An 18978-nucleotide genomic window follows, 5' to 3' on the forward strand; every position below is an offset into this window, starting at 1 on the left:
AGCAACAACTTGATTTTAAAATTATCATTCTTGTTTTCAAATCACTTCATGGTCTCTCCCCTCCCTATCTCTGTAATAGAGTCATTTACAGCAATGAAGGAGGTTATTTGACCTGTTGAGTCCATGCTGGCACTCCACGGAGCAATCCAATCAGTCCCACTCCCCTGCTCAATCCCTGTAGCCCTGCCAGTTTATTTCCTTCAAGTGCTCATCCAATTTCCTTTTGAAATCATTGATTGTCTCCGCTTCCACCACCCTCCTGGGCAGCCAATTCCAGGTCACTACTTCTCGCTGTGTAAAAAAGGTTCTTCTCCACATTCCCTCTGTGTCTCTTGCTCAAAACCCTTACACTGTGACTCCTTGTACCATCAGTTAAGGGGAATAGTTTTTCCTTGTCTAATTTACTTAAACCTGTCATAATCTTGTACACTTCTATCGAATCTCCCTTCAATCTCCTTTGCTCCAGGGAGAACAACCCCAGCTTTTCTTACCTTAACCTTGTAACTAAAATCCCCCATCCCTGGAACCATTCTGGTAAATCTCCTCTACACCCTCTCAAGAACCCTCACATTCTCCTAAAGTGTGGTGACCAGAACTGGATGCAATACTCTTGTTGGAGACTATCCCTGCTTCTGTACACTATGCCTCTATTTATGAAGGCCAAGATCCCATATAATTTGCTTACCATTTTCTCAATATGTCCTGCCACTTTCAAAGATTGATGCACATGCACCCCCAGGTCCCTCTGTTCCTGCACACTCTTTAGAACTGTGCTATTAAATCTATATTGCTTCACACTATCCCTTCTGGCAAAATGCATCACCTCACCTCCTTCGAAAGCACCTTCCACACCTGCGACTTCTACCACCCAGAAGGACAAGGGGAGCAGATGCATGGGAACACCATCATCTGCTTGTTCCTCTTAAAGCCACACACTATCCTGACTTGGAACTATATCACTGTTCCTTCACTATCGCTGGGTCAAAATCCTGCAACTCCCTAATAGCACTGTGGGTGTACCTACACCACATGGACTGCAATGGTTCAAGAAGGTGGCTCAACACAACCTTCTCAATGGCAATTAGGGATGGGCAATAAATCCTGGCCTAGCCAGCGACGCTCACATCCTGTGAAAGTATTTAAAAAACATTATCTGTATTAAATTCCATCTGCCTATTCTGCTAGCCTGTCTATGCCCTGTTGTAGGCAGTTCAGATCATCCTCACTGTTTGCCATTCCTCCATGTTTGGTATCATCGGCAAATTTTAAAATTCTACTCTGTATTCCAAGATCCAAGTCTTGGATATATAGCAAAAAAAGCAGTGGCCCCAGCACTGACCTTTGGGGAACACCACTGTCTGCCATCCTCCAGTCTGAAAAATAACCATTTATCACAGCTCGCTGTTTTCTGTCCTGAAGCCAATTTTTATCCAATTGGACACTGATGCTCCTGAAGCATGAACCTCAATTTTATTAACCATCCTTTATCAAACACTTTCTTAAAATCCATATAGACAACATCCACCACATTTCCTACATCAACCTTCTCTGTTACTTCATCAAAAAAATCAGTTAGATTATTCTAGCATGATCTGCCTTTTACAAGTTCATGCTTAATTAACTCAAAGCTCTCCAACTGCCTGTTGATCTTTCTCCTGATTACTGTGTCTAAAACCTTACCCACCACTAATGTTAAACTAACTAGCCTGTAGCTGCTAGGATTGTCGTTACACCCTTTCTTGAATAAGGGTGTCACATTTGCCACTCTCTATTTCCCTGGCACCTCCTCCATATCTAGGGAAGATTGGAAGATTATGGCAAGTCCTTCTGCTATCTCCACCCCCACTTCCTTTAGCAACCTGGAATGTAAGCCATCCGGACCAGGTGATTTATCTACCCTAAACATAGCCAGCCTTTCCAGTACTTCCTCCCTCTCAATTTTTACCCTATCCATTGCCTCTACTCTCTCTGCTTCTACCAATATTTTGTCAGATTCCTCTTCCTTAGTAAGTAACGATACAAAGTACTCATTAAGTATTCTAGCCTTGCCCTAAGCATATATTACCCTCTTTTACCATAATAGGCCCCACTCTATCTCTTAATACTGCTTACGATTTACATGCCAGTTGAAGATTTTTGAGTTTCCTTTTATGTTGACTGCCATTCTATTCTTAGCCCTACAATCCTCCAAGATCGCTGGGTCAAAAACCTGAAACTCCCTTCCTAATAGCAGCTAGGTGTACCTACCCCAAACGGACTGCAGTGGTTCAAGGAGGTGGCTCACCACCACCTTCTCGAGCAATTAGGAATGGTCAAAAAATGCTGGCCTAGCCAGCAACACCCACATCCCATTGTTGCACCCACCTGACAGGGGAGGGAGGAGGTGGGAGGTGATGTGTCGTATTTGTCTGTGACAAAAGAAAAATAGGGGAGACACTGTGTGTAGGTTGGAGTAGTATAAATAGGTGATCCTTGATTTAATGTGCAATAATGCAATCGCTCATGCAAGAACATTAAAGCAACTAATCAGATATAGTAATACAGACTCATTTCAGTGTTATGATTTTACATATCTCTCGAACAAGTCAAATAATCCAAGCTCCAATTACGAGCCTAGCTTCACTTAATCTAATGATTATAAACTTCTGTTGATACCAGAATAATCATATTCATGACTTATTCAACTTAAAGACCATATCCAACAGATCGTAAGGATTTAAACTATAATAAACAAAGCATAGAACAACTATCCCAGTATTGAATTATACCCTTACTACATGTGTTGTGGCTATCCTAGTCATTGAAAATAATAAAATCGTAACTTGATTCAATGCATGGAGTAATACCAGCTTTTCTAAGTAAAGTCAATGTGAATCATAAGTTATAAACTATTCACATCATTTTAAATGTAGCCAAACTTGTATCTTTCATTACTTGGTTATACTATACAACAAATAGACTTTCCTACAAATAAAAAACAATATTCTGCTAAAATACTAATTTGCACGGCGATCCCTAGGGGCGGGCAAAACTATATGATGTCCATCTAGCTAGAAACAAATGCTTGTTACACAGCACTTACTTCTACACTCTTCCATTGCCTAGAATCTATGCTGATCCCTTGCACAATTTCTTATATGTAACTCAAAAACATTATCCACTGTCTGATTTCAGTGTCTCTAAAAATCCTCTTGCTATCATAAAAACGATGGGCAGAGTAACAACAATTTACGAACAGAGATGTATAATCTTACCTGAGACAAAAGAAAAACAGGAGAGACACCATTTGTAGGTTGGAGTAGCATAAAGAAGTGACAAAGTTGCTACTTCAGGCACAGTTTGTCCTTCTCCTGGGCAGACTCGTCCATTGTCTCTACGGGGTTGTGGTCTATTGTAATATCTTTTGCACACCCTGTCTCTGCTGGGAAGTGTAAAAATAAAGGTTTTCCAACATGGCTGCTCCCAGTTAAGACCTCATGTAGTTTTACTATGAATACACAATAGAAACATGACAATGAAAGGATGGGATTGATTTGTTTTTGCATTTCATTCGAGAGATTATAGTCTGAAGAACATTCTGACACACATTATGAAACTCCCAAAGTCAATTTTGAGGAAGTTTGAGCGATTTGAAAGATTGCTTCGTGAGTCTGCAATTCGTGTTCACTACAACACAGAGAGAACATAATTTTAAAAATATGGCACTGAAGACATATTTTGGGACAATGGGGGAATTAAACCCTAACAAAGAGGACTAGTGTAATTATGAATTAAGGTTTCATATTTGACTGCAAGCAAATCAAATCTTAGATGGGAATAAGGTGAATGTTTTCCTCATCATGATGGAGCTGGATGAATTTGAGGTGGTGTTTTAACTAGTGTTGCTCATAAGACCCCAATACTTTGGACTATTCTGAAATTAATGAAATTCTGTACTCATGGCACAACTAAGAATGAAATTGCACTGCGAGGAAGCAGTTGCTAAATGAGTCTCTTGCAGATTATATTCTTGAATTAAAGAAACTTTGCCAATACTCTGGTTATGGTGCCAACTTAGAAGTAAACCTTTAAGACATGTTCGTTGGAGGTCTGAAGAACAGTGAAATCCAGGCCAAGCTTTTGTATAAAGGCAATAAGGTAACGTGGAAGGAGGCCTGCGATTCGGCCACAGCCATGGAACTGACAGGTAGAGATAGCTGCAGATTGCAAGGAAGTTCCTTTCCTGAGCCAGCATAGGAGGTTCACCGGATTTCAGCAGAAACCAGGCAGCCAAGTTCACAGACTCGGAGTCAGAAATTCAGATACTGTTGTTGCCAGGGCAGCCACCAAACATCCAAATGCTCCCATTTCCAGTCAAAGTGCTAGGCCCGTGGGAAAGTTGGTCATATCCAGATGGCATACCGGAATAGAGGAAACAGTAATGCTGCAAATCACGGTAAAGCTGCAGGTGGCAGCAATGAAGTGATGGTAGACCTAAAGCTAGATCAGGCTCCTGGAAGTCTTCGAATGTGCACATGGTAGATATGGAAACAGAACTTGATGTTATCGAACAGGAAAATCAAAGTTGGACTCAATCAGAGAGCAAAACAAACATGGAAGTTGAGTGATAAAGGACTGAAGATAAAATTTCAGCACCCACAGTGAAAATGAAAATTGGAGATTCACAACTTACGTTCATCGTTGATACTGCCACAGCTGTGTCTGATTATCCCGAAAGGAGAGTTCAAGAAGTCCCTAAGTCATATTCTGTTAGTAAAAGCTGGTATGAAACTGACTAGTTATTCCAATAACAGTATTCCAGTCTTGGGTGAAGTGAGTGTTAAGGTGGAATACAATGATGCATCTATTATTTGCCATTGGTATTAGTAGGAGGGAACAAAATCTCCCTGATGGAAAGAAATTGGCTTAACAAAATACGTTTAAACTGGACTGGGTTATTTACAGTATGGATCAATAGAATGTGTCTGACATTGAGGAAATGAAGACTGATTCTTTTTTAGCATGAGTTACAAATTACATCCATAAATGACACGCCAGTGCCTGCCAGTGACATTTCTGAAGAAACTCACAAGGATCTGTACTCAATTATGTCATGAATGGCTGGTCTAAAGAGTGTGATGATGAAATTGCAGGAGTATTTTACACATAGAAATGAACTGTGTAGATCGAGGCTGTCTCCTATGGTGTTTAAGAGTCATTATTCCACCAAGGTTTAGAGAGAGATTGGTAGGGGAACTTCATCGAGAGCACACAGGGATAGTCCGTATGAAAGCAGTAGTCAGAAGCTATTTTTTTGTATCCAAAGGTAGATGTAGATATTGAAGAGTTGCTGAAAAGTTGTGAAGTGTGTCTCAGAATGAGAAATGATCCGACCAAAGTTCCTCTTATTCCATGGTCAAACACAAGAAAACCGTGGGAACGAGTACATGTCGATCTTTTTGCAATGGAAGGTAAAGAGTATCTTGTTTTGGTCGATAGCTGTGGCAAGTAGATAAATGTCGAATTTATGCCCAATACCACTGTGTCAAAACTATTGAGGTTTTGAGAAATTGGTTTGCAATTCATGGCTTTCCAGAAGTGTTGTTGTCAGATAATGGTCCACTGTTTAAGTCAGAAGAGTTTGAAATACTTCTAAGCAAGAATGGAGTCAAACATACTACATTATCACCCAGCATCAAATGGTGCTTCAGAAAGAAGTGTACAAATTGTGAAGAGGTCTTTGCCGAACTATTTGCTAGGTGACAAGCTAGGCAATCATTTTCATGTTTCTCTTTGAAACAGGTTAGACAATTATTTTGTTTTCTTACAAAATAATCCCAGTCTGCAACAGGTTGCTCACCTTACAAGTTAGTGTTTAAACATGCTCCTAGGACAAGGTTTAGTTTGCTTAAGCCAGACATTAATAGCAAGGTAAGAGAAAAGCAAGAGAGTGAAGATGAGTCATGATACTCAAGGCATGAAACTTAGAGCTCACAAGGTGATGAGGAGAAGTATGTATGTGGAGTTGTTACACTATGTGTATTCACAAATCTAGTGAAGGTTGGAGAAAGATTCCATCAGTGTCATGTAAATCATTTGCTTGAAAGAGGAAATCTGACAAAGGGAGAGCATGAGAAACCTCCCATAGTTCCGGTTCCTACCGTCCCAAGATAAAGTCAGAATGAAAGTGCAAGTCACAAAGAAATTGAAAGCTTGCAGTATCACAGAATCCACCGGTTGAGCCAAGGGAGGCAGGGTCTTTGATGAAGTCTAATCAATCAATTTCACAGTCCCAACCATTGAGTGGAGTTGGTAGTCAAAGTCAAAGTTCAGGGTCGACAGTCTGAGATGTTGGGAGAGCTGAGTCAAGCTCATGAAAATGGGAGAAGATACCCAGACAGAAAAAGGAAGACGCCACATAGGTTCATTGAAAGTATGTAGGAAGGAAGAAGAAATAAGTTGTTCCTTTCATTACTTTTTGTCAATAATGATATTTTTGTTAAAGACATACTGATGTTAAGGAAAACAATTTTTAACATGTAAATTACTCTGGAAATATTGGTTATATATGCTTTAGTTGTGATTACTGTAACAAGTGTGCAACTCAACCTGTTAAATTTCAGAGTATTATTGTATTCTAGGAAATTATGTACACGCAGCATTTTACACTTACTGTATAAGTTGTTTTTTAAGTATGGAGGGAGTGTGGTATATTGTAATATCTTTTATATACTGCCTCTCTGCTGCCCTCTCTGTTGGGAGCATAAATAAAAGTTTTCCAACATTGGCTTCTCTGAATACACAACAGGGGTGTTTGGATGTGAATTGACTTTTAAGAGAAAAAGCTAACAGATATATTGACAACAAATTACATATTAAACACAGAACATTGAATAAACAAATTGCTATTTAAAGAAAAATTAAAAAAAACAGGAAGGGGTGATTTCTTGGGGACCCCCACATCATTAAATAAAAAAGGTGCTCCTCTAACTCTGGCCTTCTGAGCATCCCTGATTTTCATCCCTCCACCATTGGCAGCTGTGCCTTCTGCTGCCTAGATCCGAAGCTCTGAAATTCCTTCCTTAAACTCTCCACTCTTTTCCTTTCTTTCCTCCTTTAAGACGGTCCTTAAAACCTACCTCTTTGACCAGGCTTTTGCCAGCAGCCCTAATATCTCCTTAGGTGGTTCGGTGTTAAATTTTGTTTGAAAGCGCTCCTGGAAGCATCTTGGGCTTTATGTTCAAGGTACAATATAAAAAGAAGATTTTGTTATTAGTAAATGCTGCACTGATATTATCCATTGGTCATGCTATTGTTTGCCTAGATACTGAGCAGACAAGGGCACACTCCAGATGATAAGAGACTTGAGATCCCATGATGTGAGCAGCGAGTGATCTGGTATTGAACACTCGAATATGTGACAACAGCTACAAAGATTTCAGCCCAAGTCATAGTTTCAGAAGAGTTTCGGTACTGTGCCATTCATTATCTCTATAAAGTCAGCTGTTAAAACAACTTCTGGGTTATTTTAAGTCCACATTTGCACCACACAAGTGTCAGGCAATGAAGATCTCCAACAAAGAGAGAATCTAACCATCTCCCTTGATATTCAATGGCATTACCATCACTGAATCTCGCACTATCAACATCCTGGGGGGTTACCATTGACCAGAAACTGAACTGAAGTTGCCATATAAATACCGTGGCTACAAGAGCAGGTCAGAGGCAAGGAATCCTGTGGTGAGTAACTCACCTTCTGACCCCTCAAAGCCTTTTCACCATCTACAAGGCACAAGTCAGGAGTGTGATGGAATACTCTCCACTTGCCTGGATGGGTGCAGCTCCAACAACACTCAAGAAGCTCGACACCATCCAAGACAAAGCAGCCCTCCACCATGACGCACAGTGGCAGAAGTGTGTACCATCTACAAAATGCATTGCAGTAACGCACCAAGGCTCCTTAGACAGCACCTTCCAAACCCGTGACCTCTACCACTGAGAAGGATAAGTGCAGTAGATGCATGGGAACACCACTGCATGCAAGTTCCTCTCTAAGCCATACACCACCCTGACTATATCGCCTCGCCGTTCTTTCACTGTCGCTGTATCAAAATCCTGGAACTCCCTTCCTAACAGCACTGTGGGTGTATCTCCCCCACATAGACTGCAGCTGTTCAAGAAAGCAGCTCATCACCACCTTCTCAAGGCGATTAGGGATGGGAAATAAATGCTGGCCTAGCCAGCGACGCCCACATCCCATCAACTAATAGATAAAAAAAAGTCAAGATGAACTTCTCTTGTAGCTCACCTGGGCCACTGGGTCGTGGAACGATTGTGCAATACCTTTACGAATTGGAATCCAAGGAAATGGGCAGAAGAACCAGTGGCAACATGAAGTTTTTTTTGCGCATCAAGTTACTGTGATCTGGAAAACACTGTCTGAACCGGGGTGGAGTGGTGGGCGATGGAAGCAAATTCATAATAAAGTTCAAAAGGGAAAGATTGCAGGGCTATGGTGGAAATGACACTAACTGACAGCCAAATAATCTTCTCCTGTGCTACATCATTCCAGGATTTGCGCATTCCTAAAGCATGTTGGTGGAAATTTCCCCCGAAGCTGTAGCAATGGTGACTGCCCTTCCCCACAATCCCCTGCGATTATAAAACCGCTCTATCCATTGACAGGGCCGCAACTGCGCATACACCCGAGGGGTTGGGGTGTCGAGGTGCATCCTGGGTGCGCATGCGCCGTTCCTGTTGCTTCTCGGCCGAGCCGAAGAGAAATGGCGACTGTTGCCCAGTTTTCGTGCTTTGGAAACCGGCGGTGAGTGCGGGAGAACCGGGGATGAGTTTTTTTTTTCAAATTATTCGGGGCTGGTCCCTGGCCTCTTATTCAGGCACTGAGGCCAAATTCCTACCCCTGGTCTGCTCGCGCCTCTGTCTCCCAGCAGCGCGCATGCTCGGGTCTACTCGCTGCTATTTTTGCGCTTGCGTGCTGTGCTGTTCCAGCGGGGATAGGGGGTAGTCTGTTAGTGAGAAGCATGCTGGGAAATCGCAGCCGCCATTACATTAACTAAAAATTGCAAGAATCCAACGTGAATTTGCTGTCATGTACCTTGATTTTTTTTAAATAATGCAGGAGCAAAGGGAAAAACGCGCGTTTGAGTGCGGGGGCTGGGACAGGTTAATTATTCTTCGAAAGCGTCTGAGAGCAGAGAAGGTTAAGGGAGATTTGATGGACGTGTTCAAAATGTTGAAAGGTTTTGACGAAGTACATAAAGAGAAACTGTTTCCACTGGAACAAGGGACGGCAAGCAGTGGGCACAGAATTAAAGTAATTGGCAAAAAAAACAGAGGCCGGGCCAGGAAAAGTAATTTACATGAGTTGTTTTGTATTGGAATGCACTGCCTGAAAGCAGATTCAATGGTGACTTTCAAGAGGCAATTAATTACTTCCTTGAAGGGGAAAGATTTGCAGACCTACGAGGAAAGAGCAGGGGAATGGGATCAACTGGATAGCTCTTTCACAGACACCATGGACTGAATGTGCTATATAATTCCAGGAACAAGAAAGGAAAGGTGATGTGTTGATTAAGGGAGACACTGGGGGGAGGGGGGAGGAGCTGTTACTTAGTGTTGAAGCTGGATTAATCAGTATTAGGTAATACAGCTAGAATATTCCACAGCCTTTTGTGATGAATTGTGTCAGAAATTGTTGGGGCCTTGTTTTGGTGTGAACACTTAATTTAATGCAACTCTATTCTGTGTCCCAGCTCCTGTAAATATAGGCTACAAAGAAGTGTTATGATCGAGGTGGGAGGACTGCACTGTTTATTCCAGTCCCACTTCTCCATGGGTCACAACATATATTTAAAACTTCTACACTTACCGAAACAGTTAATCATATACTCTATTTTCCCCAGAATAAAACACACTAACCAGGTTTATTTAATATACAACAAAACTTAATTATATAAAAGTCTTAAGCAATAATGAAGTAAAACATAGACACACAAATCGAAATATCAAAGCCCCTTATGTATCTTAACCCCTCACACACCCAAACATACAGACACCAGTTAACCAGAAAAATAAAAAGGATTGTTGTTTCTTAACAAAAAAAACCACTTAGGCATAATACTTGTAACTGGTTTTGGTTTGGCATCCCAAATGCGTAGGGACGGCTGTCACTGGGATTTTCCTAGAATAGGTCTTTCCAGGCGATATTGAGGATCAGTTTGAGTAGGCTTCCCAAGAAATACAGCCACAGAAGCTTCAGAACGGTCTTAGAGCAGAAATGCAGCAACAAGGGTTTTCAGTTCCCACATATTTGATATACAGGGTTTCTTCAAATCCAGTTGGAAATAGGAAACTGACACATGGGCTGGAAGTTTACCTTCAAAAAATGTCCATCCTCCGAGGTGGGCGATGACATTGGATTGGGTGCCCAAACCCTATTTTACGTAGGTCGGACAGCGGGTGAGATTGAGGCACCTTTTGCCGTCCGATTTGAATCAATTAAGGGCCAATTAAGTATGTGTAAAATCCAGTTGACAGTCATTTTACGTCGTCTGTCAAATTTTACGTCTGCCAAACAAGTTGAAGGGGGTGTTGGGAACCCAGCAGCTTTAAAAGAGTGGCAAGTGGCACAGTGGCGCAGTGGTTAGCACCGCAGCCTCACAGCAGCACAGTGGTTAGCACCGCAGCCTCACAGCGGCACAGTGGTTAGCACCGCAGCCTCACAGCGGCACAGTGGTTAGCACCGCAGCCTCACAGCGGCACAGTGGTTAGCACCGCAGCCTCACAGCGGCACAGTGGTTAGCACCGCAGCCTCACAGCGGCACAGTGGTTAGCACCGCAGCCTCACAGCGGCGCAGTGGTTAGCACCGCAGCCTCACAGTGGCGCAGTGGTTAGCACCACAGCCTCACAGTGGTTAGCACCGCAGCCTCACAGCGGCGCAGTGGTTAGCACCGCAGCCTCACAGCGGCACAGTGGTTAGCACCGCAGCCTCACAGTGGCACAGTGGTTAGCACCACAGCCTCACAGTGGCACAGTGGTTAGCACCGCAGCCTCACAGCTCCAGGGACCCGGGTTCGATTCCGGGTACTGCCTGTGCGGAGTGTGCAAGTTCTCCCTGTGACCGCGTGGGTTTTCTCCGGGTGCTCCGGTTTCCTCCCACTGCCAAAGACTTGCAGGTGATAGGTAAATTGGCCATAATAAATTGCCCCTAGTGAAGGTAGGTGGTAGGGAATATGGGATTACTGTAGGGTTAGTATAAATAGGTAGTTGTTGGTCGGCACAGACTCGGTGGGCCGAAGGGCCTGTTTCAGTGCTGGCCAGCGACGCCGACATCCCGTGAATGAATTTAAAAAAAAATAATTTCTAAATAAAAAAAATAAATAAAATAAGCAGTGTCTCTGTGAAGGAGTTGGAGGTATTTTTTTTTCATTATTCTGTGATATTTCTGTACACTACTTTTAAGTTTAGGGTTGCTTCTGCTGGTTCGTGGCTTTGGTGGGCGTCCTCTGCCTGCCTGAGGCCATTCATGCCGCGGCATGTTGAGGGGACCATGAGCAGTCTCGGGACCCTCAGCAGTCTCAGGACCACCCTCTGACACTCTAGAATTTTGCAGTGCTGATGTCACTGGCAGAGGGGACAAGGAGTTGCGGAATGCATCAGGAGCGCCCTGAGAGGAGCCCCCATAGGAATTCTGCTGCTGCCCCGTGCCCTCTTGAGGCTCAATTGGGTCCTGTCTGCTGACCTCAGAGGGATGAGCAGCTTCCAGATGTCGCCTGATCATAGACAGATCTCTAAGGCACTGATCCACGGAGCTCACTCTCTCTGTGAGGTTCTGCATGGCTACCAGGATCGGGCCCTCCAACATAGCTGCCAATCTGTTAGTGGAGGAAGCCTGATGGGCAGAGGACAGGGGCTGTGCGTTACTCATGGTTTGGATGGAGACCTCCAAAGTCCGAGCCATAGCACACAAACTCTCTAGTATCTCCGCCAGATCTCCATGCACCGCATGCTGCACCTGCAGCATCTCCCACCGAATAGATGTCAGCAGAAGCTCATCGTCAGCATGGGGCTCTGCACTGGCCTGGCCTCCCACAGTCCTCTGAGTGTCAGAGGCATCGGCCGATACTGCCTCTGGCAGCTGGTCTGACACTTGTGTGATGCTGGCACCAGTTCGTGGCCATGAATCCGAGGAGGCACACATCCCAACCAAGGTGACTGTTGCTGAGCTGGCTGGGCTGGGAGAGGATGTGACGCTGCACCCGCTGAAATCCCCTCCTCCTCCTCAGAGGTGGACGGATGTGTCCCGGAGGCGCTGCCTGGCCGCTGCTGAGTTTCACCTGCAGGGGAAATCAGAATAATCAGCATTCTTGACTGAAGGACATGTCATAGACTGCAGTGTGGCCACGTGTGTGATTTTAACTTTGCGAGCACCCTTCATTGCTTGAAACAATAACCACCCACTCACCATACCTCCCCACCCCGCCCACCACCCCTCGACCATACTCTGGGAACTCACCTTCCTGGCCAGGTGCGCCAGTTTCTGCTGAACGTCCTCTATCCTCTCCTGCAAGCATCATCGCATCCTCCTCCAATCTGGTTAAAATGGTGAGGTTGACCACTCCGCCACCGTTCCATGCCCTTTCTCGGGCATTCTGTGCCCTCTTCTCCTTTGGAGACACAAGGCAATTAGTTAAGACACTTGACTTGAAAGAGCACCCACTCACCCCTTGTGCTCAGTGCTGCGTCTGTCACCAATGCCATTGAAGTGCACGGATGGCACACCTCTGGACCATTGTGCGTCTCGGATGTGCCCAGTATACGGCCCAAGGCTGGGCTGCAGCCAATCAATGAAGATGGACGTCTTCGACTTTGTAGCATCAGCACCCGTTGACCCTCCCATATCAGTTGAAAGCTGCGATGACTGTGGAATGCCCCTTACCCTGGCAGAGCACAGAAGGTCATTAATCCGCTTGCGGCACTGGAGCCATGTCCTTGTCACTACCCTGTGGCTGCTGACCTCCTCTGCTACCTCCAGCCATGCCTTCTTGCTGACTTGGGGAGGCCTCCTCCTTCCCTATATTGGAAAGAGGACCTCCCGCCTTCCCTCAGCCGCCTGGAGGAAGACATGCACGGAGTCGTTGGAGAACCTGGATGCCGTGCGGCTGCATCTCCCTTCCATTACCGCAAGCGGGTTCTGGTGGGTTTCTGCTGTATTAGAAACTATTGGATGGGTGGGCCCTTTAATTCTTGCTCCACTCCTTTCACCCTCAGGCTGCTGTGTTCCTTTTTGCAATATGCTGGTTCTCCCAAACGAGATGTTTCCTGCGGGAAAGCCTCTCAGAGCCACTGAGGTTATTGAAAGCCCTTTTAAATGGCTTTCAGCACCCTCCTCCAGCTCTAGCCCTGCCCCCGCCAACGCTCACCCTCCTGCCCGCTTTTCTGACAGAAAAGCCGCCGAGCTGCTAATTGGATGGATAGCGCGCAATAGAGCTAGGCGCGGATTGGGAGCGACGTCTGCACCTGCTTCCACCTCCCAGAACGTGGAGCTGATGAAAGAGGTAAAATTCTGGCAACTGAATGCGGGGTTTCTTTTCAAGAGAGAAAGAATTGGGTCTTCTTCTGGCAGGCAAAAACCAACTGTCTTGTGTAACAGTTCAAACTGAAACTAAAAACATTCCAGAAGTCAAGCCTCCTGACCTCTATAAATCTTAACCTGTCACTTCTTTGTAAACATCTCGCCAAGTCAAAAGCAACCCCTGCTGGATGACTATCCACAAACAGGTGCCTTCCAGTAAGACTTGTTTACAAACCAAATCCAGGAACCTGCTGGTGACTTCTTTCAAAAAAAATACACAAGGTTCAGCATCTGTTCAATATTCCAGATGAATCAATGTCCATAATTCAATTTCAAAACGTATTTTACAAAAAAAAAGTACTCTTGTAACAGAAGCTGGACTCTGAAGGTATCCACACCCTCTAGCTGCTCCTATATAAGTAATTTCCTGACCAATTCTCATCTCCTGTAGAAAATCTTGGGTCAATAATTGATACAGTGTCAACCATAGTTCAGTAGGTAGTACTCTTGCCTCTGAGCCAGAAGGTTGTGGATTCAAATCCCGCTCCAGAGACTTGAGCACAAAATCTAGGCTGACATTCCCAGCGCAGTATCAAGGGAATACAATACAGAGTGAAGCTCCCTCTACACTGTCTCGACAAACACTCCCAGGACAGGTACAGCACTGGGTTAGATACAGAGTAAAGCTCCCTCTACACTGTTCCCATCAAACACTCCCAGGACAGGTACAGCACTGGGTTAGATACAGAGTAAAGCTCCCTCTACACTGTTCCCATCAAACACTCCCAGGACAGGTGGAGCATGGGGTTAGATACAGAGTAAAGGTCCCACTACACTGTAAAATATCCTAGTTGTGTATGCTGACACAGGTAAGATTAAGATTTGGTTTAATCCCATATGATTAAGGTTTTTGGCTTTGTTTTGACTTGTGGATTTGTTACTGTAATTGGAAATAATGAAATGGTTAAATTGTTCATTCCCAAGATGTTTCGGAGTTTGATATATCAGTTCACAGTTTAGCTGACTGTGCTGCTTGCTTCCTGCTGAGGTACAGGATGTGTGATCCATGCCTGTTTGACTAAAATTATGACAATGCAATGGGTTCAAGATATAGGAAGTGGGAACAATGTGCCTGAGATGATAAACGAGTTGGCATTTGGTGTTTTGTGAGGAACCTCCTTATTTCTGGACCTCTTGTCAGGCCATAATAAATCATCTAGGACCATATGCATGACGAGAGGCTTTTGTTACCTCTAGACCGGACTGTTCCAGTGCTCTCCTGGCCAGCCTCACATCCTTCACCCCCACCTCCCCCCCACCCCCCCCCCCCCCCCCCCCACCCACTTTGATTGTGTTTTGTGGTCTTGTTGACCTGTGTTGCTACATTAAAACTATACCCCTCGATCTCTCTGCTCCTCTTCCTCATTTAGACTCTTACTTTCCTCCTTCGAGGGAGGGGTGAGGCCATGCAGAAATGTAGAAACAAGTCTGAGATTGTGGCGTCGTTGGACTGGGATCAAAGGTAGGTCAGCGAGTGCAAAAGGGACGATGAGTGAACAGGACTTGATGTAAGTGAAGATACAGGCCGCAGAGTTTTGGATGAGCTGATGTTTGCAGAGGGTGGGAGGTTGGCCAGGAACGTTGGGAATAGTCAGAGTCTGGAGGTAACAAAGGCACGGTTGAGGGTTTCAGCAGCAGGTGAGCTGAGGCAGGGGCGGAGTCGGGCAATATAACAACTGGAAATAGGCGGTCTTGGTGATAAAACAGTGGGCGAATAAATCTCTGGAAAGTTCACTGTACAAAAGGGATAATTTGCCCGATTACAAAATAGAGATTTGTCCAAATTAACTACTATTTTTTAACTTGTTAAATAGGAAGGTATGTTGTGCTTATTATGGCTCCGAGATTATTAATAAGGACCAAAAACAAGAAATGCTGGATTCACTCAGCAGGTCTGGCAGCATCTGTGGAAAGAGAAGCAGAGTTAACGTTTCGGGTCAGTGACCCTTCTTCCGATGAAGGGTCACTGACCCGAAACGTTAACTCTGCTTCTCTTTCCACAGATGCTGCCAGACCTGCTGAGTGAATCCAGCATTTCTTGTTTTTGTTTCAGATTTCCAGCATCCGAAGTATTTTGCTTTTATTAATAAGGACACTGCTGACAGATAAGTGAATGGTTAAATACTGAAATGTAGGCAGCGAGTTGTTGCTCATGCAAAGATGGGCTTGCAGTGTCTGTGTGCACGTGTGTGTGTGTGTGCGCGCGCGCATGTCTGTGCCTGCGTGTGTGTGTCTGTGTCTGTCTGCATGTCTATGTGTTTTCTGTCTGTGTAAGTGCGTGCGTGTGTGTATATGGGCAGGTGAAGCATGTGAGTAGTGCTGAAATAACTTGCTGATGAATAACAGAAGGACTGTGAAGAAGCAAAAGGGAATGGACTTCAGGATAGTTCAAAACAAGATAAAGAAAAGCAACAGACAGCAGGGTTCTGACTGCATGCCGCAAATATAGGACCAGGAAGAGGCCATTCAGCCCCTCGAGTCTATTCCACTACTGAATAAGATTGTGGCTTGATCTGTATCCGGACTCCAGATACCTGCCTTGACTCCACATCCCTTAATATCCTTGGCTAACAAAAATTTAACAATCTCAAGAATTAAAATGACAAATTGAGCTCACATCTACTGCTTTTTCTGGGACAGGGTTCCACACTAGTACCACCCTTTGTGAAGAGTTGTTTCCTAACTTCTGTCCTGAATAGCCTGGCCCTGATTTTAAGGTTATGTCTTCTTGTCCTCGACTCTCCCCAGAGAGAAAAGGTTTCTCTATCAGCCCCATCAATTCCTTCCCAAATCTTAAAATACCTCAATCAGATCACCCCTTAACCTTCTATATTCTGGGTTATACAAGCCTAGTTTATGTAATCTCCCCACACAGCTTAATCTGATAAGGGAGCCCGAGACACTGGGATGGGGATAAATATGGTCGGTTGTCCAGCTCTTGTTTCCTGGCACATGACCAGGAAGATCAGGAGCTCCGAAGTGACTGTCTTCTCTGTTCCCCAGACCAGGGTAACTGTGTCTGTATCTTTGCAGCAGCACGAATGAAGTCTCAGAAGACACAAGATATCTTTGATTATTTAGTGTCCAAAACCATTAGACTACATCCTCACAGTCAACAGCTCCTGTAGAATAGAACCATAGAATGGCTACAACACAGAAGGAGGCCTTTAGGCACATCGGAGAATCATAGCAAATTTACGGCTTAGAAGGAGGCCACTTGGCCCATCGTGTCCATACTGGCTGTCTGCAAGAGCAAATCAGTTTGTCCCACTCCCAAACCCGTGACCTCTACTACCTAACAAGAGAAGGGCAGCAGATGCATGGGAACACCACCACCTGCAAGTTCCCCTCCAGTTCACACACCATCCTGACTTGGAACTATATCACCGTTCCTTCACTGTAGCTGGATCAAAATCCTGAAACTCCCTCTCTAACAGCACTGTGGGTGTCCCTGCACCACTTGGACTGCAGCTGTTCAAGAAGGCAGCTCATCAGCAACTTCTCAAGGGCAATAAATGCTGGCCTGGCCAGTGACACCCACATCCCATGAATCCATCAATAAAAATAAACAAGTTGAATTGATATGGTGCCTTTAACATTGTGAAATATTAAAAGGTGCTTCACAGGAGCGTTACCAAACAAAATTTGACCCTGACCACCGGACCCATTCACCCACCTCCAGCATTCCCCCTCTACCTGGACCCGTCCCTCTGGCCTCTAACCCGCTCTTGACCTTTTCATTGAAAACTGTCGGCGAGACATTGGCCGTCTCAGTTTCTCTGCCCCCCTCACTCACTCTAACCTGTCCCCCCTCTGAACTTGCCGCACTCCGTTCTCTCAGATCTAACCCCGACATTGTCATCAAACCTGCAGACAAGGTTGGTGCTGTTGTTGTATGGCGTACTGACCTCTACCTTGCAGAGGCTCAGCGCCAATTCCCAGATACTTCTTCCTACCTCCCCCTGGACCATGACCCCACCACCGAACATCAAGTTACTGTCCACAGGACTGTCACTGACCTCATCTCCTCTGGAGATCTTCCCTCTACAGCTTCCAACCTCATAGTCCCACAACCCGCGACAGCCCGCTTCTACCTCCTTCCCAAAACCCACAAACAGGACTGTCCCGGCAGACCCATTGTTTCAGCCTGTTCCTGCTCCACTGAACTTATTTCTTCCTGTCTTGACTCTATCTTTTCTCCCCGGTCCAGTCTCTTCCCACCTACATCCGTGACTCTTCTGACGCACTACCTCATTTTGACAATTTCCAGTTTCCTGGCCCTAACCACCTAACCTCTTCACTATGGATGTCCAATCTCTCTACACCTCCATCCCCCACCAGGACAGTTTGAGGGCTCTCCGCTTCTTCCTTGAACAGAGGCCCAACCAGTTCCCATCCACCACCACCCTCCTCCGCCTGGCTGAACTTGTTCTCGCATTGAACAACTTCTCCTTCAACTCCACTCACTGCCTCCAAGTAAAAAGTGTTGCTATGGTTACCCGCATGGGTCTGAGTTATGCCTGTCTTTTTGTGGGATATGTCGAACATTCCATGTTCCAGTCCTACCCAGTTCCCCCTCTCCCAACTCTTTTTCCGGTACATTGATGACTATTTCGGTGCCATTTCCTGCTCCCGTCCGGAACTAGAAAACTTTATTAACTTTGCTTCTAATTTCCGCCCTTCTCTCACCTTTACATGGTCCATCTCTGACACTTCCCTTCCCTTCCTTGACTTCTCTGTCTCCATCTCTGGGGATAGGCTGTCTACTAATATTCATTATAAGCCCAACGACTCCCACAGCTACCTCGACTATACTTCTTCACACTCTGCCTCCTGTAAGGACTCCATTCCATTCTCCCAGTTTCTCCGTCTCCGACGCATCTGCTCTGATGATGCAACCTTCCACAACAGTGCTTCTGATATGTCTTTCTTTTTCCTCAACCAAGGATTCCACCCCCCCCTCCCCCCCCCCCCCCACTGTGGTTGACAGGGCCCTCAACCGTGTCTGGCCCATTTCCCACATCTCTACCCTCACTCCTTCCCCTCCCTCCCAGAACCATGACAGGGTTCCCCTTGTCCTCACTTTCCACCCCACCAGCCTCCAGATCCAAAGGATCATCCTGCTCCACCTCCAGCGTGATTCCACTACCAAACGCATCTTCCCCTCCCTTCCCCTGTCAGCATTCTGAAGGGATCGTTTCCTCCGCGACACCCTCGTCCACTCCTCCATTACCCCCACCACCTCGTCCCCTTCCCACGGCACTTTCCCCTGCAATCGCAGGAGGTGTAATACCTGCCCATTTACCTTTTCTCTCCTCACTATCCCAGGCCCCAAACACTCCTT

The 18978-nt window shown here is 45.3% G+C and overlaps 1 protein-coding gene across 1 annotated transcript in view; it reads left to right on the forward strand.

The window, feature by feature from the left end:
• Positions 1 to 18978, forward strand: part of LOC137348455 (zinc finger protein 721-like) — a 94538-nt gene that overhangs the window by 14894 nt on the left and 60666 nt on the right. Inside the window, exons 5-12 of the mRNA XM_068013761.1 lie at positions 3972 to 4059; positions 5306 to 5450; positions 5831 to 5910; positions 9119 to 9350; positions 10447 to 10641; positions 12737 to 13557; positions 15005 to 15096; positions 15449 to 15452. Of these exons, the coding sequence (XP_067869862.1) occupies positions 3972 to 4059; positions 5306 to 5450; positions 5831 to 5910; positions 9119 to 9350; positions 10447 to 10641; positions 12737 to 13557; positions 15005 to 15096; positions 15449 to 15452 (1657 nt within the window). The remainder of the gene's footprint in view (positions 1 to 3971; positions 4060 to 5305; positions 5451 to 5830; positions 5911 to 9118; positions 9351 to 10446; positions 10642 to 12736; positions 13558 to 15004; positions 15097 to 15448; positions 15453 to 18978) is intronic.

The sequence above is a fragment of the Heterodontus francisci genome, chromosome 34 (assembly GCF_036365525.1).
Source record: "Heterodontus francisci isolate sHetFra1 chromosome 34, sHetFra1.hap1, whole genome shotgun sequence".
Lineage (NCBI taxonomy): Eukaryota > Metazoa > Chordata > Chondrichthyes > Heterodontiformes > Heterodontidae > Heterodontus > Heterodontus francisci.